The sequence below is a fragment of the Mustelus asterias genome, unplaced genomic scaffold (genome assembly GCF_964213995.1).
Source record: "Mustelus asterias unplaced genomic scaffold, sMusAst1.hap1.1 HAP1_SCAFFOLD_241, whole genome shotgun sequence".
Taxonomy (NCBI): Eukaryota; Metazoa; Chordata; class Chondrichthyes; order Carcharhiniformes; family Triakidae; genus Mustelus; species Mustelus asterias.
In genome coordinates this window covers 445,571-463,053 of record NW_027590213.1, presented here as the reverse complement: position 1 = coordinate 463,053, position 17,483 = coordinate 445,571, and the positions used below count along the sequence as shown (strand labels likewise).

At 46.5% G+C, this 17,483-nt stretch overlaps 2 protein-coding genes across 2 annotated transcripts in view; one reads left to right on the top strand and one right to left on the bottom strand.

The window, feature by feature from the left end:
- The window catches only part of LOC144485857 (uncharacterized), a 34,358-nt gene extending 30,152 nt beyond the window's left edge, over positions 1–4,206 (top strand). Inside the window, exon 11 of the mRNA XM_078203932.1 lies at positions 3,734–4,206. Coding sequence (XP_078060058.1) covers positions 3,734–4,072 — 339 coding nt within the window. The 3' untranslated portion in view covers positions 4,073–4,206. The remainder of the gene's footprint in view (positions 1–3,733) is intronic.
- Positions 4,207–13,854: 9,648 nt separating this feature from the next.
- Positions 13,855–14,782, bottom strand: LOC144485855 (uncharacterized). The gene has a single exon (XM_078203931.1). It carries the CDS (start codon positions 14,780–14,782, stop codon positions 13,856–13,858), a length of 927 nt encoding a protein of 308 aa, XP_078060057.1. The 3' UTR covers position 13,855.
- Positions 14,783–17,483: the final 2,701 nt, after the last annotated feature.

Genomic DNA, 17,483 nt, shown 5'->3' with positions numbered 1-17,483 from the left:
CGGTAATGTATTTTTCGGATTTGTTCTTTATTCATTTGTAATTGTTTTGTAATATCGTGTTTGTACTAACCAACGGAAAATCTTTGCATTGTTTGTGGCCTAGGGGGTATCCCCCCCCCCCCCCCCCTGGATAGAGTGATCCCCGGGGGGTGTGACATCCAGTTGGGGAAAGTGTCCGGGGCACCCAGAGGGGTAACACCGGGGGGGTTTTGTTCTCCGGGAGAAAAATTGGGAAGGCAGGCCGAATTGAGTATCCCGGAGAGCTTTTCCCACCGCCCCAGCCGAAAATCCGGAAGGCAGTCCGGATTGAGTAGGTTCGGGGTGGTTTTCCTGTCCCCCCGCCTCCAGTCGAACATCCGTCAGGTGGAACCCCCGGACCTGAGTACCTCTGGAGGGTTGCATCCCCCGGTAGGGGAAAAACCCAGGGGACGGTGCCCTTATGCTTCAGTGTTTTTTTTTTGTTGTGTACAGTTGTAGTGTTGTGTTAATGTTTGTAGATTTGTAGATTATGATTTGTAAATGGAGGTGTATTTTGAGGGCAATGCCCTGGAAAACTGTTATTGACGATGAACCCTTCCGAAATGGAAGGTAGTAACTGATAAATGGATGGCGTTAGCCATTGGTAATGTATTTTTTCACATTTGTTCTTTGTGTATTTGTAACTGTTTTGCATTAACGTATTTGTAATAAACAAGAAGAAAAAAAAACAAAGCGGCTGCTCTCTCTCTGAATGAAGATTGAGCTTCAGACAGACTCAAACATCCTCCTGTCGCCAACATCTGTGAGTGGGAAAGATTGGATTGTCCAGCCAGTCCACCATATTGGCCGTTCGCTTTGCGTGTTGGCCAGTATGGTGTGCTCCAGGCAGGGGGCGGGCAGAGGATAAGGAGTTCAAGGCGGGCTTAATGCGCGCCTTGCGGTGAGCTTTTGGAAATGTGGCCGCTGGGAGGAACGCCTTGGTCGGCGTGAAGTTTCTGTTTCAAGTGCTTGGGTTCGTGACTTGTGCAAGAACTTTTTGTTTCGGCTGGGGCTTGTTGAATGCTGCTCTCGCTGGGATTCCTGTGCCTTGAAAGGCGTGGCCCAGGGAGATGCAATCTCGGAAGACCCAAGCCAGGGAGGAGCCATTTGGGAACTATGGTTTCGGAAGGTTCAGCCGCGGAAGGTGTGACCCCAGACGGTGCAGCCCCAGTGGGTGTGATTTTGGAAGATCTGGCCCGGAGTGGTGGACTTTGGAGGACTGTAGTTGAGCGTTGTCGACTTCGGACGGTGGAATGTTGATGGGCGAAGCTCTGGAAGGCGATGCCTCCGAAATGTTTCACAATTGTATGGTTGTTCATGGATTGTTTGTTATTGTAATATGTGGTTTTCATGTTATGATAGTTGGTGGTTTGTTCCGGCCCCCGACTATTTTCTTGCGTTATTTGTGGCCTGGGGGGCATCCCCCCCTGGATAAAGTCACCCCCGGGGGGTGTGACATCCACTTGGGGAAAGTTCTGGGTGGTGAAGCCCCGGACATAGTAACACCAGAGGGATTTTTATTCTCCGGGAGAAAAATTGGGAAGGCAGGCCCGAACTGAGTACCCTGGAGAGACTCTCCCACCGCCCCGGCTGAAATTCCGGAAGGGATTCCGGATTGAGTAGGCGGGGTGGTTTCCCCCATTTCCCCCCTCCGGCTGAACATCCGTAAGGTGTAACCCCCGGATATGAGTACCACTGGAGGGTTGCATCCCCCGGCAGGTGGACAAACCCAGGGGACGGTGCCCTTATGCTTCAGTGTTTATTTTTTTTGTTGTGTACAGTTGTAGTGTTGTGTTAATGTTTGTAGATTTGTAGATTATGATTTGTAAATGGAGGTGTATTTTGAGGGCAATGCCCTGGAAAACTGTAATTGACGATGAACCCTTCCGAAATGGAAGGTAGTAACTGATAAATGGATGGCGTTAGCCATTGGTAATGTATTTTTTCACATTTGTTCTTTGTGTATTTGTAATTGTTTTGTATTAACGTATTTGTAATAAACAAAAAGAAACCAACAGTGTTGTTGTACCTTCAAAGAGGCGAACAGTGTTGTTGTTGTGTGTGTGTTAGCAGCATTGAATTTGCTGCTGCAAATCATCAACATTTCTTTGCATGTGAAAGCACTGGTTGAAAGAACTGAGCAGTTTTCTCTGCCCTGTGCATTGGTGGTTCAGTGGTAGAATTCTCACCTGTCACGGGGGAGGCCCGGGTTTGATTCCCAGCCAATACAAAGCTCCCTCTTACCTTAAAAGAGGCCAACATCTGTGAGTGAAACACTTCCTTTTCTCCCCCTTTCCATTTCTTTTCACATTCTGGGGGAAATTGGGAACTTGCAGCAACTGAAGGGAAAGGAAGTGAATCCAGTCTGTATATTCCACACATTTTTAGCCCAGTAATTTAGACAAATATCTGTCTGGCAGCCTGCATGGAGATTTTCAGCTCTCTGTGTCCAGGACAGGAAGCAGTGAGCATGGATCTGTCAATCAGCCTCAATCAGCACCTTCAGGAGAATTGGGAGGGTGAATATTAGATACAGCAGAGTGAGAATGGAGGGAGAGTGTGTGGGATGGAGATTTACAGCTTTTGGGGAATGAGAGAGGAAAGAATGTTCCATAGAAACTAGAATTGTCTGTTCTGAATTTCTATCCTGCACTGACACTGATGAATTTTTCAAACTCGTTTACAGGATATGAGAAGGTGAGGATTGACAGACCAAAATCTTGAAACAAACATCACACCAGCATCTGACACCCTCACTCAATTCATCGGACCTGAATATTATCGGCCTTTGAATCTAGAAGGAGAAATGTTTCTCTGTTCTGTCTGCATCAGCAGGCCTTTAATAACAACGTGACTGGAAAAGCAGAAAGACACAGATACACCCGAGTGAGAGTGTTCCAGTGCACTGAGTGTTGAAAGAGCTTTAACCAGTTACACAGCCTGAAAATACATCGCAGCATTCACAGCGGGAGAGACTGTACCCACGTTCTGTGTGAGATTTAACTGATTGTTTAACCTGGAGAGTCACAAGGACGCCCGCACCATGGAGAAACGGTGGAAATGTGGGGACTGTGGGAAGAGATACAGAGCCCCCTGTAAACTGGAAATTCATCGACGCAGTCACACCGGGGAGAGGCCATTCACCTGCTCTGTGTGTGGGCAGAGATTCACTCGGTTATATCATCTGCAGCGACATCAGCTGGTTCATACTGGAGAAAGAGCGTTCATCTGCTTTGAGTGTGGGAACGGATTCGCTCATTTACCCGATCTGCAGAAACACCAGCGTGTTCACACTGGAGAGAGACCATTCACCTGCTTGGTGTGTGGGAAAGGATTTATGCAGTTATCCAACCTGTCGAAACACAAAGTCACTCACAGCAATGAGAAACCCTTTAAATGCTCTGACTGTGGGCGTGATTTCAAAAGCTCTCAGGAACTAATGATTCACCAGCGCATTCACACTGGGGAGAGACCGTTCACCTGCTTGGTGTGTGGGAAAGGATTTACGCAGTTATCCAACCTGTCAAAACACAAAGTCACTCATAGCAATGAGAGACCCTTTAAATGCTCTGACTGTGGGAGTGGTTTCAAAAGCTCTCGGGAACTGATTATCCACCAGCGCATTCACACTGGGGAGAGACCGTTCAGCTGCTCTCACTGCGCAAAGAAATTTAGAACGTCATCCCACCTGCGGATACACCAGCACGTTCACACTGGGGAGAGACCATTCACCTGCTCTGTGTGTGGGAAGGGATTCACTCAGTCATCCAGCCTGCAGAACCACAATCTCACTCACACCAATGAGAGACCCTTTAAATGTTCTGACTGTGGGAGTGGTTTCAAAAGCTCTCGGGAACTGATGATTCACCAGCGCATTCACACTGAGGAGAGACCGTTCAGCTGCTCTCACTGCTCAAAGAGATTTAGAACATCATCCCACCTGCAGATACACCAGCGAGTTCACACCGGGGAGAGACCGTTCACTTGCTGTGTGTGTGGGAAGGGATTCACTCAGTCATCCAGCCGGCGGACACACCAGCAAGTTCACAAGTGATGACGGGTTGGATTCTGCTGTTATTCCTGCCATTAATCACATCCAGGACTGAACCATGTTTATTCTTATAGTTGGTGAAGTGGAAGGGTAGGAGAGATTCTTTCTGCTGGACTGGCCGATCGCACGACTTTGCTTCCAATGGGGCTAATGCTCTTTGAGCCTGGGAGAGCACATTGCCACTGAAATGATCCACAAAAGCTGATGAAGGACATTTATTTTATCCTGGATAGTAAATAGTGTTTTTCCCCCCACGACAAGTAGATCTGAAATAAATACAGAAAGGACTGGAAAAATGCAGCAGGTAATAGATAAAAGTTATAGTCAGGTAGTGACACCAGGGTCTCGGAAGGAAGACACGTGGGTCACGGTTAGGAGGGGTAATAGTCAGAAGGGTGATGTGCCATAAAGTACCCCAGTGGCTGTCTCCCATAAAAGAAAGGAATGGGCAACAGATGGGAGAAGGGAAGGGAGTGAGCAGTCTGTGGAGGGATCCCCTGTGGTTGTCCCCCTCCAAAATAGGTATATTGTTTTGGATTCTGTGGAGGGGGATGACCCTCCAGGGGAAAGCCACGAGGACCAGATCGCCTCCACGGAGACAGGCTCAGGGGTCCAGAAAGGAAAGAAGGGGTTTAGGAGAGCGATAGTTGTGGGGGACACAATGGTTAGAGGCACGGACAGGCGCTTCTGTGGGACTGAACGAGAATCCAGGATGGTAGTCTGCCTCCCTGGTGCCGGGGTACTGGATGTCTCCGAGAGGGTAGGAAGCATATTTAAAAAGGAAGGTAGTCAAACGGATGTGATTGTATACATTGGGGGAAATGATGTAGGTAGGAAGAGCAGGGGGGTCATACGAGAGAAATTCAGGGAGTTGGGTGCTAGGCTAAAAAGTAAGACCTCCAGGGTAGCAATATCTGGACTGCTCCCGGTGCCTAGTGCAAGTGAGGCTCGGAACAGGGAGATTCTACAGTTGAACGCGTGGCTAAAGGACTGGTGCAAGAGGGAGGGTTTTAAATTCATAGATAACTGGGAAATCTTCAAGTCAGGATGGCAACTGTACAGAAAGGATGGGTTACACCTTAACTGGAAGGGAGCAAATATCCTGGCTGGGAGTTTTGCTAGAGGGTTTCGGCAGGATTTAAACTAGTGTGGCAGGGGGGTGGGGAACAAAACAGGAGGTCAGTAAATACTGAGGCTGGGGTCGAGCTGGGGGCCAGGGCAAGGCTAGCTAAGAAGAGGAGCACTCTGGAGGAGGAGGACCTGACTGGGCCTGGAGCTCTGGAGTGCATCTGCTTCAATGCGAGGAGTGTAACGGGTAAAACAGACAAACTTAGGGCCTTAATGCTTGTGCGGAATTTGGATGTGGTTGCGGTGACGGAAACTTGGTTAAAAGGACAGGACTGGCAGCTGAATATTCCGGGGTATAAGTGTTTTAGGCGAGACAGAGGAGGGGCTAAAAAAGGTGGGGGAGTAGCGATATTAGTTAAGGAGCATATTACCGCGGTGCAGAGGGTAGACAACTTAGAGGGGTCATGTACTGAGTCGCTGTGGGTGGAACTCAGAAACAGGAAGGGTGCAGTCACTATGCTGGGGGTGTACTACAGACCACCCAACAGCCCACGGGAAGTGGAGGAAAGGATATGTCAGGAGATTCTGGATAGGTGCAGAAAACATAGGGTTGTCGTAGTGGGGGACTTTAATTTCCCTGGCACAGACTGGAAAGTGCTTAGAGCTGGGGGACCGGACGGGGAGGAATTTGTAAAATGTGTACTGGAAGGTTCTTTGGAACAGTATGTAGATAGCCCGACTAGAGAGGGGGCTATACTGGACCTAGTTCTGGGAAATGAGCCCGGTCAGGTCGTCAAAGTTTCGGTAGGGGAACATGTGGCAAATAGTGACCACAACTCTGTTAACTTTAAGATAGTAATGGACAAGGATGAGTGCTGTCCTACGGGCAGGGTGCTAAATTGGGGGAAGGCTGACTATAGCCGGATTAGGCAGGAACTGGTGGATGTTGATTGGGAGAGGATGTTCGAGGGTAAGTCCGCGTCTGGCATGTGGGAGTCTTTTAAGGAACTATTGATAAGGCTGCAGGATAGGCATGTGCCTGTAAAAAGGAAAGATAGGAAAGGTAGGATTCGAGAGCCGTGGATAACCAGGGAAATTGAGGATCTGATTAAAATGAAAAGGGAGGCGTACGTTAAGTCCAGGCAACTGAAAACAGATGGAGCTCTGGAGGAATACAGAGAGAGTAGGAAAGATCTCAAACGGGGAGTTAGAAGGGCAAAAAGAGGTCACGAGATGTTCTTGGCAGGCAGGATTAAGGAGAATCCTAAGGCATTCTATTCATACGTTAGGAACAAAAGAGTTGTCAGGGAGAAAATCGGACCTCTCAGGGACAAAGGAGGGGAATTATGCTTAGAACCCAAGGGAATAGGGGAGATCCTAAATGAATACTTTGCATCGGTATTCACGAAGGAGAGGGGCGTGTTAACCGGGAGTGTCTCGGAGGGAGGTGTTGACCCGTTAGAGAAAATCTCCATTACAAGAGAAGAAGTGTTAGGTTTTTTAAGGAACATTAAAACTGACAAAGCCCCAGGGCCTGATGGCATCTATCCTCGACTGCTCAGGGAGACGAGAGGTGAAATTGCTGGGCCTCTGACGGAAATCTTTGTCGCTTCTTTGGACACGGGTGAGGTCCCTGAGGATTGGAGGATAGCGAATGTGGTCCCGTTGTTTAAGAAGGGTAGCAGGGATAACCCAGGAAATTATAGGCCGGTGAGCTTGACGTCCGTGGTAGGGAAGTTGTTGGAGAGGATTCTTAGAGACAGGATGTATGTGCATTTAGAATGGAACAATCTCATTAGTGACAGACAGCATGGTTTTGTAAGAGGGAGGTCGTGCCTTACAAATTTTGTGGAGTTTTTTGAGGAAGTGACAAAAACGGTTGATGAAGGAAGGGCCGTGGATGTCGTCTATATGGATTTCAGTAAGGCATTTGACAAAGTCCCACATGGCAGGTTGGTTAAGAAGGTTAAGGCTCATGGGATACAAGGAGAAGTGGCTAGATGGGTGGAGAACTGGCTTGGCCATAGGAGACAGAGGGTAGTGGTCGAAGGGTCTTTTTCCGGCTGGAGGTCTGTGACCAGTGGTGTTCCACAGGGCTCTGTACTGGGACCTCTGCTATTTGTGATATATATAAATGATTTGGAAGAAGGTGCAACTGGTGTAATCAGCAAGTTTGCGGATGACACGAAGATGGCTGGAATTGCGGATAGTGAAGAGCATTGTCGGGCAATACAGCAGGCTATAGATAGGCTGGAAAATTGGGTGGAGAGGTGGCAGATGGAATTTAATCCGGATAAATGCGAAGTGATGCATTTTGGAAGAAATAATGTAGGGAGGAGTTATACAATAAATGGCAGAGTCATCAGGAGTATAGAAACACAGAGGGACGTAGGTGTGCAAGTCCACAAATCCTTGAAGGTGGCAACACAGGTGGAGAAGGTGGTGAAGAAGGCATATGGTATGCTTGCCTTTATAGGACGGGGTATAGAGTATAAAAGCTGGAGTCTGATGATGCAGCTGTATAGAACGCTGGTTAGGCCACATTTGGAGTACTGCGTCCAGTTCTGGTCGCCGCACTACCAGAAGGACGTGGAGGCGTTAGAGAGAGTGCAGAGAAGGTTTACCAGGATGTTGCCTGGTATGGAGGGTCTTAGCTATGAGGAGAGATTGGGTAGACTGGGGTTGTTCTCCTTGGAAAGACGGAGAATGAGGGGAGATCTAATAGAGGTATACAAGATTATGAAGGGTATAGATAGGGTGAACAGTGGGAAGCTTTTTCCCAGGTCGGAGGTGACGATCACGAGGGGTCACGGGCTCAAGGTGAGAGGGGCGAAGTATAACTCAGGCATCAGAGGGACGTTTTTTACACAGAGGGTGGTGGGGGCCTGGAATGCGCTGCCAAGTAGGGTGGTGGAGGCAGGCACGCTGACATCGTTTAAGACTTACCTGGATCGTCACATGAGCAGCCTGGGAATGGAGAGATACAAACGATTGGTCTAGTTGGACCAAGGAGTGGCACAGGCTTGGAGGGCCGAAGGGCCTGTTTCCTGTGCTGTACTGTTCTTTGTTCTTTGTCTGGCAGCATCTGTGGAGAGAGAAACAGAGTTAACATTTCACACTACTGGATTGGGAATCAATCTAGTCAACCTCCTCTGAACTGCTTCCATGGTATTTATAAAATGGGACAGCACGGCAGCACAGTGGTTAGCACTGCTGCATCATAACACCAGGGACCCAGGTTCAATTCCAGCCTTGGGTCACTGTCTGTGTGGAGTTTGCACGTTCTCCCCATGTCTGTGTGGGTTTCATCCGGGTGCTCCGGTTTCCTCCCACAGTCCAAAGATGTGCGGGTTAGGTGGATTGGCCATGCTAAATTGACCCTTGTGTCGGGGGGATTAGCAGAGTAAATGTGTGGGGTTATGGGAATAGGGCCTGGGTGGGATGGTGTTTGGTACAGACTCAGTGGACAGAACGGCCTCTGTCTGTACTGCAGGGATTCTACGATCCTTTGTTTAATTGGAGACAAAACTGCACCCAGTGTTCAAGATGCAGTTTCAGCAACGCCCTGTATAACTGAAGCAGAATATCTACTTCTATGTTCAATTTCTCTCAGAATAAAGGATAGCATTCCATTTGTTGAATTATTTGAACTAAGATTTATGGGGTTCTCTTGTTTACAATAACTCCATAACTGTAAATCACACCAGGTTCCAGTGACTTAACCATGTGGCAAGAAAGAATACTTTAAATGGTGAATTCAGGAAGTTTATTAACCATTAGAAATGTAACAAGTCAGAAAGATAAAAAAGGAAAGTATCGATTAACAGTAAAAGGAGAAAGCTCAGCTTTAACAATTGAATGTATGAACTGATGAAATGTTATCGGGAGAAGCAGGAACATGGGGATGAGGAGCACATCAGCCATGATCGAATGACGGAGCAGATTCGATGGGCCGAATGGCCTAATTCTGCTCCAAGATCTTATGAACAGATTTCTCTCTATCCTTTTCAGACCAGGACATGAAGTGATGGCTCCGAAAACATGGATAACTTGTAAAATCAACAGCTCCCAACACCTCTCTGTAGGGCACAGTGGTTTGCACTGCTGCCTCACAGCACTAGGGCCTGGGTTCGACTCCCGGCTTGGGTCACAGTATGCACATTCTCCCCATGTCTGCGTGGGTTTCCTTCAGGTGCTCTGGTTTCCTCCCACAGTCCGAAAGACATGCTGGTTTTCAGAGTAACTTCAATGCAGTGTTAATGTAAGCCGACTTGTGACACTAATAAATGAAGTTCTTGGGAAAATCCCCGAGTCACCGCACTCTGGCATCTGTTTAGGTTACACTGAGGGAGAATTTAGCATGGTCAATGCACCTAACCAGCACATCTTTCGGACTGTGGGAGGAAACCAGAGCACCCGGAAGAAAACCAGGCGGACACGGGAACAACGTGCAAAGTCCACAGAGTCTCCCAAGCCGGGAATCAAACCCAGGTCCCTGGCACTGTGAGGCAGCAGTGCTAACCAGTGTGCCACCGGGCCACCCTAACAAGTCTTGTTTTGTTTTTTCCATTCTGTTGGCATCAGAAGGCAATATCTTATAATTCCCACACATTTTAACCATTCTTATTATGTTTATAATTCTAAAAGTTAAGAACTTTTGTGTTCAAATTTACATTCTAGCCTAACATCTGTATTAATGAATCATTTATTATTTAATTGTTTTACAGTTCAAGCTGTCCATTTAACTAATCTGGCTGTTTTACAATTGTGGGAACATCAGTCCACAGATAAGGTAGTCAAATGCATTGTTAAAAGCAGGATGTTCTTTATATAAATAAAACACAAAGTTTAAAAATCATTGGCAAACAAAAGGAAACAGGAGCATTGGAACCAGCCTGGACTTGCAGACTGAAACCCCGCCCAAAGCCCGCACGTGCTCAGAAGGGAGAGAGGCTGAGAAGAACACTCTGTAACACTTCTCCTCCCCTTAAATTTCAATCCCCCATCAGGACAGAAATACAACAAAGTAATGTCTTTAACAATACGGAAGTCTGTCAGGAGCTTTGTGGTTGCATTGCGACCTGTACAATACCACTGGTAAATCTTGTAATGGTGTTTCTGGAATGAGAGGTGAAGAGGTAGTTTGAGAATCTGTACATGAACATTCCTCTTCCACTCCCACAGCAGAGTCAACTGGCAAAGCTGGAACCATTTCCTGGTGAACATCCACAGCAGCATGACCCTCTGACATGTTCTCAGTAATGGTTGTTGACTCTGAAACTGTTCCTGACTCGGGGTCACACCGCAAACGAATATGGTCTTGGTGTCTGCGAACAACTCTTCCGTTTTACAGTCTCACCACCCAAGATACTGGACCACTTTGGTTTAAAATTATTCCCGGTAACCACCTTTGGTTCCTCCCAAAGTTTCTGATGTAAACCTGATCACCCGGTTTGAACTGCCTCTCTTTGGCGCGATAGTCGTGTCCCTCCTTCTGCTTCTTTGTCTCCTGCTCACTTTTGCTCTGAGATCTGGATGAAGCAGATCCAGATGAGACTTCAACCTTCTACCTAAAAATTCCACAGGAGAGAGTCCAGTTGTGGATGGTGGTGTGATATGAAACTGGAACAAAAATCTTGAGAGCTTTGTTCATAAAGTATCGCCTGCCATTCTCTTCAGTCCCTCCTTCAGAGTTTGAACAGCTCTTTCTGCCAAACCATTTGTACAGTAAGAGTTTTAACAACACCAGGTTAAAGTCTAACAGGTTTATTTGTTAGCAAATGCCACTCGCATTTAACCTGGTGTTGTTAAACTCTTACTGTGTTTACCCCAGTCCCAACGCCAGCATCTCCACATCATGAAGACCATTTGTAGCCAGATGAAACGGTGCAGTACGCACATGGCGTAGACCATTCCTTTACAGGAATTCCTGAAACACATCACTTGTAAACAGAGTGTCGTTATCTGAAACAAGCCAATCTGGTAACCCAGGGCTTGTGAAAATTTGACAGAGCTTCTCTATTGCCACAGGAGCTGGAATATTACTCATGATCTGTGCTTCCAATCATTGCAAATGCGCATCTACAACAACCAAACACGTGATTCATGAAAGGTCCCCCAAAGTCCACATGTAGTCTGGACCACGGCCTATCAGACCATTCCCAAGGATGAAACCATAGAAACCCTGCAGTGCAGAAGGAGGCCATTCGGCCCATCGAGTCTGCACCGACCACAATCCCATCCAGGCCCTACCCCCACATATTTTACCTGCTAATCCCTCTAACCTACGCATCTCAGGACTCTAAGGGTCAATTTTTAACCTGGCCAATCAACCTAACCCGCACATCTTTGGACTGTGGGAGGAAACCGGAGCACCCGGAGAAAACCCACGCAGACACGAGGAGAATGTGCAAACTCCACACAGACAGTGACCCGAGCATCAAACCCAGGACCCTGGAGCTGTGAAGCAGCAGTGCTAACCACTGTGCTACCGTGCCGCCCTGAAGTGGTAATGTACCCAGTGTGTTGGGGGGAATGAACTCAGAAGAATCATTCAACACTCAATCCTGATTCGATCGATGAACAGTATATTGCGAGGAGAAGCCACAGAGGCTGACTATGTGCAACTCCCCCAACAAAGAAAACTATCAATTCTTATCCAGTTACTCAGCCCATCCTGGCTGGACACAATCCAATCAGAATGGTGATAGATTACATCAATTATATATCGGTCCAATGAAATTAGTATCTGAGCATTATGGGGTTTTGTGAGCATCTCATGAACAGATAGGTGCCCCATCATGATGTTTTACAGACCCCCTTATCTACTATCCCTGGGCTTTCTTTGGTACATCGACTCCCTTGGTTTGAAAAGGGGTGGATTAAAAGTTCTCAAATGGACATCAGGATCTTCCTTTGTTTTAATCTAATGACCACATGGTCTGGGAATCATTTCTATTTAATAATCCCACATTTTAAACTTTTTCCTTCAGTATTCAATCCTAGAATTTTCCTTTTCATTGTGTCAATTGCATCAGGAATAAATCTTTGGACCTGACAGGAAGTTTAACCCAAGGTCAGTCCAACACAGGATTGGTCAGAATCATTTCACATGTGTCAAATTTTAAATAACCATGACAAATTAAAACCCTCATTCTCACATGGGTGAATTGTATCCGGATTAAAATTCCTGCATGTTTAGTAAAATATCCTGGAATCCTGTCTCTGGCCAGTAAATATGTGAAAAAAAAAGCTTTATTAATTACAGTTTAAAAAAAAATCTGTTTGATTTAAATCACAGACAGAAAACCTCAAAGCTTGAAGCAATTCACAAATATCATTCATACACAAGCAGAGAAACTTAGCATGTTCTTTACAACAACAATAACCAGAAGCATTAAGCATTTTTGTGGTTCTGTTTTTAAACTTCCAGAAATGCCTTTAATTAACGACACAAGGTGAGGTTAATTCCCCAGAAAGATGAACCTTAACAAATGTAGCCCAAAACAATGATAAAACACATCTACAAACATCCACACAAAACAAACGAAACACACAGATTCTCACAGCTCGTAAATTTCAAACAATGAATCCTCAGCATTCTCTCTCACAGCAATAGCTTCTTAAAGTGACAGAGCATTACAAGCTCACAACTCCTTGATTGAAATAAGATACAAGATCCTTCATTCTAACAACCTTTTTTAAGCCAACTTCCTGGGCCTGATTTTATAGGCAACATCTAGTCTTTGTTGCTTTAAAATACCAAACACGTTACCACCTGCAAAATCTTTGTTCTTTATCTGGGGTTGAGGTGACAACACGATAAAATTCTCACAGTTATTCCAAATTCGTCCAGGCTTAAAATTTCCACATTTAACTGGTTCCTATAAATCCTCAATTATAAAATAAAATAGACGCATAAAATCTCAGCAGTCGAGAAAACTCGAAATGTTAGCTCGATTCTCTCTCCACAGATGCTGTCAGATCTGCCGAGATTTTCCACCATTTTCTGTTTTTGTTTCAGATTCCAGCATCTTTTTGTGTTCATTTACCTGAGTTATCCCAATTCCTTTATTGTCCAGGACAATATATTCTCAATATCTTTAAAACAGAAATTAAATATTTGATTTCAGGTATTAACATATTCTGTTAGTTTGTTCTTTATTGTCGATGTCAGGCTGGAGTTGTTCCCTTGGAGCAAAGGAGGTTGAAGGGAGATTTGATAGAGGTGGACAAGATTCTGACAGGTGTGGACAAAGAAAAGCTGTTCCCATTAGCTGATAGGACAAGGACGAGGGAGACACAGATTTAAGGTTTTGGGTCAGAGATGCAGGAGGGGATGTGAGGGAGAATATTTTGATGCAGCGAATGGTGATGACCTGGAACTCGCTGCCTACGAGGGTGGAGGAAGTGGAGACAATAAACAATTGCAAAGGAAATTGGATGGGCATTTGGGGGGTTTCAAACAGAAATGCTGACTAAATATCTCTGAACTTCCTCACACCCTGTCACTCTGTGATCCTTGTTAAATTTGAAACCAGGTATTCGAAACAAGACTCAAAGAGCATCAGCCCACTGGAGACAAAGTTGTGAGACCGGCCAGTCCAGCAGAAAGAAACCCCCCGACCCTCCCCATTGACCAACTGTGAGAATGAATAAAATGCAGTCCTGAATGTAATTGAGAGCAGAGACAATAACAGCAGAATCCAACCCCTGGAATCACTCGTGAACTTGTTGGTGTTTCAGCAGCTGGGATGAAACTCTAAATCCTTTCCCACACTGGGAGCAGGTGAATGGCCTTTCCCCAGTGTGAATGCGCTGGTGTCTCTGCAGGCCGGATGAGTCAGTGAATCCCTTCTCACACTGAGAGCAAATGAACGGCCTCTCCCCAGTGTGAACTCGCTGGTGTGTTTGCAGGCTGGACAATTGAGTGAATCCCTTCCCACACTGAGAGCAGGTGAATGGCCTCTCCCCAGTGTGAACTCGCTGGTGTGTCTGTAGGTTGGATAACTGAGTAAATCCCTCCCCACACTCAGAGCAGATGAACGGTTTCTCCCCACTGTGAAGTCGCTGGTGTCTCTGCAGGCTGGATAATGCAACGAATCCCTTCTCACACTGAGAGCAGGTGAATGGCCTCTCCCCAGTGTGAACTCGCTGATGTGACTGCAGGTATGATAACCGAGTGAAACCCTTCCCACATGCAGAGCAGGTGAACGGCCTCTTCCCAGTGTGAACTCGCTGGTGTGTCTGCAGGGTGGATGAATGACTGAATCCTTTCCCACACTGAGAGCAGGTGAATGGCCTCTCCCCAGTGTGAACCCGCTGGTGTGTCCTCAGGTTGGATGACCATTGAAATCTCTTTGTGCAGTGAGAGCAGCTGAACGGTCTCTCCTCAGTGTGAATGCGTTGGTGGGACACCAGTTCTCCAGAGCTTTTGAATCCACTCCCACAATCAGAGCACTTAAAGGGGCTCTTCTTGGTATGAGTCACTTTGTGATTCAGCAGGTTGGATAACTGAGTGAATCCCTTCCCACACACAGAGCAGGTGAACGGCCTCTCCCCAGTGTGACTGCGCCGATGAATTTCCAAATCAGATGGAGCTTTGAATTGCTTCTCACAGTCCCCACATTTCCACGGTTTCTCCATGGTGCGGGTGTCCTTGGGATTGTCCAGGTTAAACAGTCAGTTAAATCTCGCACAGAACACGGGTACAGTCTCGCCCCACTATGAATGTCACCGGTTAAAGCTCTTTCCACACTCAGTGCACTGGAACACTCTCACTCAGGTGTGTGTGTGTCGGTGCATTTCCAGTCACACTGATGTTTAAAGTCTTCTGAAGCAGGCAGAGCAGAGAAAAATTTCTTCTAGATTCAAAGATCGATGATATTGAGGTCCCGATCAATTGAGTGACTGTCAGATGTTAATGTGACGTTTGTTTCAAAATTTCATTCTATAAATCCTCACCTCCTGACAACCTGTAAACGAGTTTGAAAAAGTCATCAGTGTCAGTACAGGATAGAAATTCAGAACAGACAATTCTAGTTTCTATGGAACATTCTTTCCTCTCTCATTCCCCAAAAGCTGTGAATCTCCATCCCACACACTCTCCCTCCATTCTCACTCTGCTGTATCTAATATTCACCCTCCCAATTCTCCTGAAGGTGCTGATTGAGGCTGATTGACAGATCCATGCTCACTGCTTCCTGTCCTGGACACAGTAAGAAGTCTCACAACACCAGGTTAAAGTCCACCAGGTTAAAGTCCAACAGGTTTATTTGGTAGCAAAAGCCACTAGCTTTCGGAGCGCTGCCCCTTCATCAGGTGACTGGGAGTTCAGTTCACAAACAGGGCATATAAAGACACAAACTCAATTTACAAAATAATGGTTGGAATGCGAGTCTTTACAGGTAATCACGTCTTAAAGGTACAGACAAAGTGAGCAGAGAGAGCGTTAAGCACAGGTTAAAGAGATGTGTATTGTCTCCAGCCAGGACAGTTAGTGAGATTTTGCAAGCCCAGGCAAGTCGTGGGGGTGACAGATAGTGTGACTTGAACTCAAGATCCCGGTTGAGGCCATCCTCATGTGTGAGGAACTTGGCTATCAGTCTCTGCTCAGCGACTCTGCGTTGTCGTGTGTCGTGAAGGCCTCCATGCAGAATGCCAGCCTCACGGAAATATCACTATATTCCTCAACTAAAAATGTTTTAAATGGATTGTTTCAGTTAGTGAAGATACAGGGGGGTTGTGACTGATGATGATATTGAACTTGCTGCCAATGTGGGTGATCATAGAGTTTTACAGCATGGAAAGAGGCCCTTCGGCCCATCATGTTTGTACCGGCCATCAAGCACCATTCTATTCTAACCCATTTTCCACACTTGGTGCGTAACCTTGTATGCCATGGCATTTCAAGAGCTTATGTAAATTCTTCTTAAATGTTGTGAAGGTTCCCACCTCTACCACCCTTTCAGGCACTGAGTTCCAGATTCCCACCACCCTCTGGGTGAAAACATTTTCCCTCACATCTCCTATAATCCTCCTGCCCCTGAGCTTTAATCCATGCCCCTGGTTATTGACCTCTCTACTGAAGAGAAAAGTTCCTTCCTATCCCCCCTATCTGTGCCCCTCAGAATTTTATACACCTCAATCAGGTCCCCTTCATCGTTCTCTGCTCCAAGAAAAACAACGCCAGCCTATCCAGTCTCTCTTGATAACTGAAACACTCCAGCCCAGGCAACACCCTGGGGAATTTCCTCTGCACCTTCTCCAGTGCAATTACATCCTTCCTATAGTGTGGCGACCAGAACTGCACACAGTACTCCAGCTGTGGCCTATCCAGTGTTTTATACAGCTCCATCATAACCTCCCTACCCTTATATTCAATGCCTCGGTTAATAAAGGCAAGTATCCCATGTGCCTTCTGTAACTGTCCTACTGTCTTCAGAGATCTATGACATGCACACCAAGGTCCCTCTGATCCTCTGTACTTCCTCGGTTCTGACCATTTATTGTGCATCACATTACCTTGTTCGTCTTCCCAAAATGCATTACCTCAAACTTTTCAGGTCTGAATTCCTTTTGCCACTGTTCTGCCCATCTAATTAAAGTTTTAAAGTTTATTTATTAGTGTCACAAGTGGGCTAACATTAACACTGCAATGAAGTCACTGTGAAAATTCCCCTAGTTGCACCTGTTCAAGAACACTGAGGGAGAATTTAGCATGGCCAATGCACCTGACCTAAAGCACGACTTTCGGATTGTGGGAGGAAAACGGAGAATCCAGAGGAAACAAAGCAGACATGGGAAGAAAGAGAGTGACCCAAACCGGGAATCATAGAATTCATAGAAAACCTACAGTGCAGAAAGAGGCCATTTGGCCCATCGCGTCTGCACCGACCACAATCCCACCCAGGCCCTACCCCCATATTCCCCCGCTAATCCCTCTAACCTGTGCATCTCAGGACACTAAGGGGCAATTTTAGCACGGCCAATCAACCTAACCCGCACATCTTTGGACTGTGGGAGGAAACCGGAGCACCCGGAGGAAACCCACGCAGACACGAGGAGAATGTGCAAACTCCACACAGACAGTGACCCGAGCCGGGAATCAAACCCAGGTCCCTGGAGCTGTGAAGCAGCAGTGCTAACCACTGTGCTACCGTGCCGCCCCGTCGATATCAAACCCAGGTCTCTGGTTGTGTGATGCAGCAGTGCCACCGTGCCGCCCCGTCGATATCATCCTGTAATCTAAGGCTTTGCTCTTTGCTATTTACCACATCACCCATTTTGTGCCATCTACAAACCTACTGATCATACCTCCTACATTCACATCCAGATCATTAACTTA

What these genes read in the sequence shown, in the direction of transcription:
- LOC144485855 (XM_078203931.1), bottom strand. Translation starts at nt 14,782, where the DNA reads ATGGAGAAACCGTGGAAATGTGGGGACTGTGAGAAGCAATTCAAAGCT.